At 41.7% G+C, this 10569-nt stretch overlaps 1 protein-coding gene across 1 annotated transcript in view; it reads right to left on the reverse strand.

The window, feature by feature from the left end:
* Positions 1-10152, reverse strand: part of sh3glb1a (SH3-domain GRB2-like endophilin B1a) — a 28919-nt gene extending 18767 nt beyond the window's left edge. The window contains exons 1-4 of the mRNA XM_062021696.1: positions 9934-10152; positions 8383-8524; positions 1929-2057; positions 1676-1809 (exon numbers count right to left, since the gene is read on the reverse strand). Of these exons, the coding sequence (XP_061877680.1) occupies positions 1676-1809; positions 1929-2057; positions 8383-8524; positions 9934-9996 (468 nt within the window). The 5' untranslated portion in view covers positions 9997-10152. The remainder of the gene's footprint in view (positions 1-1675; positions 1810-1928; positions 2058-8382; positions 8525-9933) is intronic.
* Between the last annotated feature and the right edge of the window lie 417 nt (positions 10153-10569).

Genomic DNA, 10569 nt, shown 5'->3' on the forward strand with positions numbered 1-10569 from the left:
TAGAGCAGGTCTTAAATTACAAGTACTTGGGTTTTATTCTTGATCAGGAGCTTTCATTTAAAGCCCATATTAACAACTTGGTCTCTAAGCTTAGGGTAAAGCTTGGTTTCTTTTTTAGAAATAAAAACTGCTTCTCTCTTAAAGTCAGAAAGAAATTGGTGACAGCAACTATCTTGCCTGTAATTGATTACGGAGACGTGCTTTATTTTAGTGCTTCATCTAAATGCCTCCAGTCCTTGGACACTGTTTTTCATTCAGCACTAAGATTAGTTACTGGCTGTCGTAGTCTCACCCACCATTGTCAACTGTATATGAAGTCAGACTTATCTTCATTGAGTGCACGCAGATACACACATTGGCTGACTATCATTTATAAGGCTCTTTTAGGTTTAATACCTCCATACTTGTGTACTCTGTTACAAAGAAAAAGCAGCTCTTATGCGTTACGTTCTAACAATTTGTATGTTTTAACTGTTCCTCATGTACGGACTGAATTTGGCAAAAGAGCTTTTGGCATTGCTGCCCCTATGGCATGGAATGCATTGCAGACGAAACTGAAACTTACAGAACTACTTCCATTTGGAGCCTTCCGTTCTGTCCTGAGGGACAAACAGCGAGAGACGTTTGCACAGTGCCTGTGTTTTTAAAGATGTAAATCTCTGTTGTTTTACAGTTCTCTTATGTATTTTAAAATGTATGTCTTAATGTATTATTTTTTAAACTGCTCTGTGACATGTGCTGTTGACCTCTTGGCCAGGTCACCCTTGTGAAAGAGATCTTGATCTCAATGGGTTTTCTTATCTGGTTAAATAAAGGTTCTATAACACGCCTCGTCTGCATTATTTATAATTAGACAGACAACACATCTACAGTGTGATTTTGTTTTGTTTACAAGGAAAGAAAAACAAAAGTTAAAAAAGGGAGATATGTTGTATATATATGTATGTGCTGCGGTTGTTTTAAGAACGTTGCGACAGCTGCCGTAAAGGAGGTGCGTTGCTATGTTTCCGGTTGGTCGTAAAAATGTTCGTCATGTGTTTTACCCTGCTAAAATCTCTCAGTAAATTTATTCGATGGTTTATAGCTTTTGTTTTGAACTTTATTACACCTTGGAGCGCTTTTTCCCGTCCATTGTTTTCCTGCTTTCGCTATCTGCGCCTAATGACTGAGCTACGTGACGTCAATTCTTGTGATGTCCCACGGAGCATTTCTGGTCGGGACGGGATTCGAATAAAGAATCAACTCTTTTCATTTACTATAGTGGTCTCGATAACGGGTACCGGTTCTCAAAAAGGGATTCGAGTCCGAGGACTCGGTTCTTTTCTTATCAAACAACCGGGAAAACCGGTTTCGAGTGTCATCCCTAGACTTGAAGATGATCTGTAAAACATCATCTATGCAACATTTTGACCAAAGAACCACCATTACATGTTATGTAGACCACAAGGAAGTGATTTCCATTTAGAAAAAAATAAATAAATATATGACTCCTTTAATGCGCCCTATCCAGTGCGCCTTATACATGAAAAAGGGTCGAAAATAGAGCATTCATCGGCAGTGCCCCTTATAATCCGGTGTGCCCTATGGTCCGGAAAATACGGTAATTATGTCAAATATTTCGGAGGAAAAGAGAAACAAAATCGGGAGTCAGGGGTGTCGGATAAGACCAACTAACCAGGATTGTTTTGAAGTCCCCCTCCAGAAAGTTCCTGAAAGGGGTCAGGAAATTGATGGCAGAACTTTGAATCAACTCCCGCTCCGCCCCACCAATCTGCTTCTGAGTCTCGCCGCATTTTATCAAAGCATTTCCTGCAATAGTGAGCAGCACAAACAACACATCAGTCCCATTGTCACACCGGACAGGTGACGGTACAATCTAGAAAGCCCAAGCCCGACCATAGAAAAATATACGTCAAATAGATACGCACCGTAAGCGGTTCCAGGACCAAATTCACTTCCTGAGTCAATCATGGACTCGCCTAACAGTTCATGGTTGTTCATGCGCGTCGGGGCCTTTTTTTCCAGTTTCTCATACACAAATTCCTCCAGTCGCACATCTGGAAATGACAGAAAACTCAATTACAAAGTCATGAGGGAAGAGTCAGGGAAGTAAATTCAATACAGTGAAGACCAAATAAAAAGCGCCAAACCCATGACTGAGACCGTCAATGCAACTTCAGGACAAATAATGTTTGAAGATCAATGCTTCATGGGAACATTGGCAAAAGTAGAGCAAATCAATTTAGGCTATGTCTACACTAAGCCGGATAACCCCTTAAACGAATAATTATTTAACTTAAGCCCCGTTTCAGTCACACTAAACTACCGTTTAAGGTCAATTTTTTACACGGGCAAGTGCGTCGTGTATTTCTTGAATCTCCGGCTCTTAGCTCTGTATGGACTCATTGATCGTTTACAAACTGAGTTCGGAGAGGAAGTGACGGCAGAAAGACCGCGCCCCACACAGGAAGTGACGTCAGAAAGAACGCGCCACAGCCAGCTTCATAACAAGCGGTTTCGTGACTCGGAGATAACCACTGAAAATATGGAGGCGAGTCATCCAGACATGCCTGTGTTTCTCCTTCTTCTACATGTACAGACACTTGTGGAAATCACACATGAATACCTTAAGAGAAAGCGATTGCAGCTATTTGGGATACAACACTTCTCAGACGGAAAGACAACTTTCGAATGTCCAGGTCAGCTGTGATTCTACTTACCGAAAAACGTTGTCCATTTCTCGAAGGAAAGTCAACGAGAATGCGGGCTACCGTGGATGTAGTAAAAAAAAAAAAGGTAGCGTGTGCTTTGTATTACCTGGCCGTCAAGGGAAGACTCCGGAAAACAGCGAATGCTTTTGGACTGGCAAAGCGGACTGTAAGTTATTGTATGTCGCGGACTCAACGTCTAGGTCCAGAGTATATAAAGTCACCAAAAAATAATGGACAATGAAGGTGAAGACAAAAGAGTGAGAAGTCTCCTGACCAGATATCTAGATCCGTAGATTGATTGTTGTCAAATGTTCTTTGTCACTTTGTGTACTTTCACGTGTTTATTAAAGATTTGATTTATGATGTCTCGGGTGTGATTCACTACAAAAGGCCCCACAGCACACTGGATTCCAGTTCATTGAAATACCACAACACTGGATATTGTTCAGATAAGTTAAATTTAAGAACTTGCACACAAAGCAACACTGGAGGTGACTATGACGTGTGCATTTTCCGCACATGCGTATTAGGTCGCGTTGCGTTGGCGGACGCAGTGGGGGAGGGGGTCTTAAACGGTTGCATTGTTGTGTGTGGACACAGTTAAGGTTAGGTGGGATTTACCCTGGATAACCTTATCCGGCTTAGGCCCCGTTTACACTAAACTGGATAAGGCTATCCAGGGTAAATCCCACCTAACCTTATCCGTGTCCACACAACAATGCCACTGTTTAAGACCCCTTCCCTCCGCCGGCGCAACGCGACCTAATAGGCATGTGCGGAAAATGCACACGTCATAGTCACATCCAGTGTTGCTTTGTGTGCAAGTTCTTAAATTTAACTTATCCAAACAATATCCAGTGTTGTGTTCCGTCCATACAAAGCTAAGAGCCGGAGATTCAAGAAATACACAGCGCACTTACCCCTGTAAAAAATTATCCGAGGAGGGTTACCTTAAACGATGGGTTAGTGTGGCTGAAACGGGGCTTAGGATAAATAATTATTCGTTTAAGGGGTTATCCGGCTTAGTGTATAGACCAGTGGTTCTTAAGCTTGTTGGAGGTACCAAACCCCACCAGTTTCATATGCGCATTCACCGAACCCATCTTTAGTGAAAATTAAATGTTTTTTCTTTTCAAATTCAAGACAAAGTTATATATTTTTTTTACTGGTGCACAAAATGAACCGTGCATGAACATCACCTTGTTCAAAGAACAAAACCAAGACAGTGCATGGACTCACAACAAATGACACACCTGCAAATCAGTGTGACCAGTTCAGATGTGCGTGGCTTCACCTTGGCAAGTGCCACTCATGTCTTATTCACAGCAAAATCTGTTGTTTTTCTTCGTTTTTATGTCCAGCATCCTCGAAAAGGATTGCTCGCCAAGATATGTTGTAACGAATGGTATAAAAAATTCCAGGGCTTTCTTAGCAATAACCGGATACTTTTCCATTTGTCGACACCAAAACGTTGAGAGCGTTGTTGTTCTGAAGAGTTGCTCTTGAACCTCAGTGCATGTGCACGTCTGACGTCGCTCACATGTGCTCCACTTAGTGCTGGGCGATATGGCCTTTTATTAATATCTCGATATTTTTAGGCCATGTCACGATACACGATATATATCTCCATATTTTGCCTTAGCCTTGAATGAACACTTGATGCATATAATCACAGCAGTATGATGATTCTATGTGTCTACATTAAAACATTCTTCTTCATACTGCATTAATATATGCTACTTTTAAACTTTCATGCAGAGAGGGAAATCACAACTAAGTTAATTTACCAAGTGTATTTATTAAAAATTATTAAGCAGTGGCACAAACATTCATGTCATTTCAAAAACACAAAGTGCAAGATTGTCAGAGACATTTTAAAACAAGCTAATAGTGCACTTTTGTGCATGATGTCACTAAGATGACATATCAAAACAACACTAAATTAAAGTGCACTTTTTGTACAGAACGTACGTCACTACAATAGTTTTAAACAAATAAAGTGCACTTTTGTGCATGATGTCACAAGATATTTCAATAAGTGTCAAATAAAAATGAGCTGCATAATAGGAAACCAAATAGTGTATGTCCTTTGCTATGTGGTAGGTTCCTGCGGACGTTATCTCCTTCTGTTGTTGACTATTTATTTTCATACGGTGTTGATGTGGAAATGGTTGCTTGGGCATTTTGTGGGTGTGGCACCAAACGCAGATGTTGACATGCGGAGTTTCAAGCACTCTTCATTCTCTAGCGGGTGACTTTTCAAATGATGCTACATTAGCAGTGCTGCTACTTTTTGTAGCAACGCTTTCGCCGAATACTTGACATATTACGGTTGTTTGTTCAACATCTTCCCGCTTGAAGCCCAACCACCGCTAGACGATGGACCCCCTGCTGTTTTTCTTGGAATTAATTATTTCTTCATTTGTTACCAGATTGGCACCTTCTTTCTCTCGTATTACCACTCACACCACTCCGCTAACACCACAGTTAACGTTACCCATGCTGCTACCTCTCTGCTCCGCGAGGGCATATGACGTTGCACGCGCGACAGTATGTGACGTATGTAAGGTGCGCTTGTTTTATGTCTCTGTGAGAAGGCGAGACAAGAAAGAGTGAGAAGAGCCTGTAGTGTAATGCCCGCAGCTAAAAGCAACTGCGTGAGAACGTATACTCGAATATCACGATATAGTCATTTTCTACGTGGACCGACTTAAACAAATTGAAAAACTTATTCGGGTGTTACCATTTAGTGGTCAATTGTACGGAATATGTACTGTACTGTGCAATCTACTAATAAAAGTTTCAATCAATCAATCGATTCTATATCGCACAGAGACAAACCCGCGATATATCGAGTATATTCGATATATCGCCCAGCCCCAATTACAAGTAAAAGCATATAACTACACAATACAGAAACAAATACAAATCATCAACAAGCAAACTAAATTACAGACTCAGATAAAATATTACCGTAATTTCCGGACTATAAGCCGCTACTTTTTCCCCTCGTTCTGGTCCCTGCGGCTTATACAAGGGTGCGGCTTATTTACGGCCTGTTCTTCTCCGACACCGACGAAGAGGATTTTGGTGGTTTTAGTACGCAGGAGGAAGACGATGACACAATGATTAAAGACTGACTTTTCATATACCGGTAGGCTGGTTATTTTGATAACGTACAGGTGAGCACTTTGTATTACTTTGCACCGTTGTATTATTTGTACTCTGCACGAATGCTGTTCGCCATGTCAAAGATGTGAAAGTTTGATTGAATGATTGAAAGATTTATTGTTAATAAATGGGACGCTTTGCGTTCCCAAACAGTCATCTCTGTCCCGACAATCCCCTCCGTGGTAGCAGGAACCCCTATATACTACGGTAATTACACATCAAAACCCTGCGGCTTATAGTCGGGTGCGGCTTATATATGGAGCAATCTGTATGTTCCCCTAAATTTAGCTGGTGCGGCTTATAGTCAGGTGCGGCTTATAGTCCGGAAATTACGGTAGTTTCCTTTTAAAAATCTGTTTACTTCCAAAGCCGGTGAGAATTTGAGGCAGGCTTTTCCGCCGAACCACCGAACCCCTAGAGTCATACTTGCCAACCTTGAGACCTCGGAATTCGGGAGATGGGGGGGGGGTTTAGGGGTGGCGGGGGGTGTATATATTTTCAAGTATTTCTTTATATATATATATATATATATATATATTTATATATATAATCTGTTCATGAATGAGTATATCCATTCGGCCACCGTGTTCAATGGAGAAGTCCGATCTACAAAATGTACAGGCAGCATACCCCTTCCCCTACGAGCTGTCCTGGATGAACTGAAATTATTTTTTTCAATCATTTGGAACTTGCAAGCGTACTTCTTCTTCTTACTCGTCGTCGCCATGTCTCTTCTTCGTTCGTCTGCTTCTTCTCTGTTATGGTTTTGGACATTACTACTTGCCGTAGTTTTGAAGCAATGCATGATGGGAATCCGGATGTTGTGTGTCAGTGTATTAACGTGCCGGCTGGAATAAACACACGCTGAGAAATAGCTCCGTGCCTGCCTACTTTATGGGTTATTCGGGGTGTAACGGTATGTGTATTTGTATTGAACCGTTTCGGTACGGGGGTTTCGGTTCGGTTCGGAGGTGTACCGAACGAGTTTCCACACAAACATATTAAGTAGCCGCCTCCGCTTCCTTCTGCCTCTGTCAGGACTCTACACAGCACCCAGCATTGTCCCACCCACACAACCATCTGATTGGTTACAAACAGAGCAGTAACAGCTAATCAGCAGTGCATATTCAGAGCGCATGTAGTCAGTGCTTAGCGTTTAGCAGGTAAGCATCAGGCAGTGGACTCTCCCCAAATGATAATAAAGACCTCCCAGTCAACTACTAGTAACATCACTATGAGCCCGTTGACCTTCTAGAAACCTAAACGGCAGCTCAGCTCGCTCGCAGTCCTGGCTTGAAGTGAAGGCTAATTCGCTTTTAGCGTAACGTTAGTTCATTTTGTGTGTGTGAGTGTGTGCGGGTGTGTGTGCGTTACGGACAGCAAAGCCCTGTCTGTCTGTTATTTCACTTGACCTTTTTCTGTGTTGATTGAGCTGTGTTGAAGCAGGACATTGTGTTAAATAAAGAGTTTCTGTCTCTGATAGTTGATATAATAATGTACTGCATAATTAAGCCTACATGAACTCCATGGTGTTCAGGGATGAATAGTCTCTCCTATTGCTATTGTACCATTTTTTCAGCTATAGTTACATCAATCATTAGTAATGCAGCAGCCTAGTTTTGCTATCACATGTTGATAAAAATATAACATTTACATAATAAAAATCAACCACAGGCTTCCCAAATGCTGTAATAAATTAAGCATGATGAGTCGACTTGAAACTGTTTAATGTTTCACTTTTTATATGTAGAAGAAAAGTTTTGTCATTTTATTTAATCTGAGCAACAACTTGAGGCAGTTTAATGTTGATTAACGTGGGCAGAATTATTATAGTGTTCCCCATGTTAAAAGGATAAAGCCATTGTTTACAAATTTGGTAAATAAATAACCAAAACATTTATATTTTGTTGTTTTCTTACTGTACCGAAAATGAACCGAACCGTGACCTCTAAACCGAGGTACGTACCGAACCAAAATTGTTGTGTACCGTTACACCCATATGGGTTATAGATAAACCTATGGATAACGGAGACATATATAATAGTCTCCTTTTCAGGTGAGAGAGGACGCTAAAGGCAGTGCCCCAATATTGTTGTCCGGGTGGAAATCGGGAGAAATTCGGGAGAATGGTTGCCCCGGGAGATTTTCAGGAGGGGCACTGAAATTCGGGAGTCCCCTGGGAAAATCGGGAGGGTTGGCAAGTATGCCTAGGGTTCGATCGAACCCAGGTTAAGAACCACTGGTGTAGACATAGCCAAACAGTCAAAGCAACTTCAGGACAAATAATATTTGAAGATCAATGCTTCATGGGAACTTTGGCAAGAGTACAGCAAATCAATTTGACCATGTGGTTCGACAGGACCGGTCAGCATCCAGATGTCACACACCAATCCTGCACATGGATGTTTATGACACCGACTTGGAGGTGTCCTTTCTGCATACAAACTCTACATGCGTTTCTAGGGATTTCATACGCCCTTTGACTTGAAGACGGTCTTACTTGGGTTGGGCTGTAGAAGGACTTCCGTCTGCTTCATGATCTTCTCTGTCCATTGCTTGGTGTTCTCGGCTCTGATCAACAGATTCTCCAAGTGGGCATCCAACTCGGTCTTCTCCGCCTGGCCAAGCTTCTCCTCTGTGAACTTTCCCCCACACGAAATGGTAAATGGGTTAAACTTGTATAGCGCTTTTCTACAAACCCCGTTTCCATATGAGTTGGGAAATTGTGTTAGATGTAAATATAAACGGAATACAATGATTTGCAAATCATTTTCAACCCATATTCAGTTGAATATGCTACAAAGACAACATATTTGATGTTCAAACTGATAAACTTTTTTTTTTGTGCAAATAATCATTAACTTTAGAATTTGATGCCAGCAACACGTGACAAAGAAGTTGGGAAAGGTGGCAATAAATACTGATAAAGTTGAGGAATGCTCATCACACACTTATTTGGAACATCCCACAGGTGAACAGGCAAATTGGGAACAGGTGGGTGCCATGATTGGGTATAAAAGTCCATTAAATGCTCAGTCATTCACAAACAAGGATGGGGCGAGGGTCACCACTTTGTCAACAAATGCGTGAGCAAATTGTTGAACCGTTTAAGAAAAACCTTTCTCAACCAGCTATTGCAAGGAATTTAGGGATTTCATCATCTACGGTCCGTAATATCATCAAAGGGTTTAGAGAATCTGGAGAAATCACTGCACGTAAGCAGCTAAGTCCGTGACCTTCGATCCCTCAGGCTGTACTGCATCAACAAGCGACATCAGTGTGTAAAGGATATCACCACATGGGCTCAGGAACACTTCAGAAACCCCACTGTCAGTAACTACAGTTGGTCGCTACATCTGTAAGTGCGAGTTAAAACTCTCCTATGCAAGGCGAAAACCGTTTATCAACAACACCCAGAAACGCCGTCGGCTTCCTTTGGGCCTGAGCTCATCGAAGATGGACTGATACATTGTATTCCGTTTATATTTACATCTAACACAATTTCCCAACTCATATGGAAGCGGGGTTTGTACCTTCAAGGTACTCACAGCGCTTTGACACTATTTCCACATTCACACACTGATAGCGGGAGTTTAACCACGACCCATCAGGAGCAAGGGTGAAGTGTCTTGCTCAAGGACACAACGGATGCGACTAGGTTGGTAGAAGGTGGGGATCGAACCTGGAACCCTCAGGTTGCTGGCACGGCCACACTTCCAACCGCGCCACGACGTCCCCCCCACACGAAGCAGTTAATATCCACCAATCCATTTCCTACCGCTTGTCCCTTTGGGGTTGCTGGTATTATGACATGCATATTAGCAAGAAAGTGTAGCTAATGACAATGTCGGCCTGTATTGATGCTTACAGTAGCCAACTAATGACTAATGTACGTCCTCTGACTTTTTGACACACACAGCCGTGATACACATTTATTAATATTAGTACATTATTGTTCGAAGTAAGAAAATAAATAAAACCCTGTTTCGCTGTGAGGGTTAAGCTAGCGGCTAATTAGCAAGCTAAACTAGTAAGACAGTTGACAACTTACTTGCACGGCACGACTCAGGAAGGTGCCGGCGTCTGCGGCAAAGCGCTTGACATTAAAATCCATGACACGACGCGGGGTGATAAACTTTCTAAACACGACGACGGGGCTTATTTCACAACCCGACTTCCATGCCTTTGGAAAACGTCACACAAGCAAGTTATTGAGTCCGAGTTCCACCCAGCTGTTGGACGTCACGAAGATGACACGGTGACAAGATGGTACACCGCCGCCTAGGTGGCTTCTGCGCATGCGTTCATCCGGGGACTCGGACCATTGAGTACGTTTCGGATTGCTCTCTTGACTCACTTGTTCTGCTTTGCGAAGCATTGGGGGTGGGCGATACCGCACGTTACGTAGCCATGTAACGATACCAGGTATTGATTATGTCATTTAAAAAAAAAAAAAAAGTATTCCTATAATTACTTTTTTGTGACTATAATCAGAATAAAACAAACAAAACAAACAAAATATATATATAGATATATACTCATACACACACACACACACACATATATATACACTTCTATACATATACATATACATATATAGACAATAATAGACACATATATACTTATACATATATACATAATCAATCAATCAATCGTTTATTTATATAGCCCTAAATCACAAGTGTCT

Source organism: Entelurus aequoreus, linkage group LG15, assembly GCF_033978785.1.
Source record: "Entelurus aequoreus isolate RoL-2023_Sb linkage group LG15, RoL_Eaeq_v1.1, whole genome shotgun sequence".
Taxonomy (NCBI): Eukaryota; Metazoa; Chordata; class Actinopteri; order Syngnathiformes; family Syngnathidae; genus Entelurus; species Entelurus aequoreus.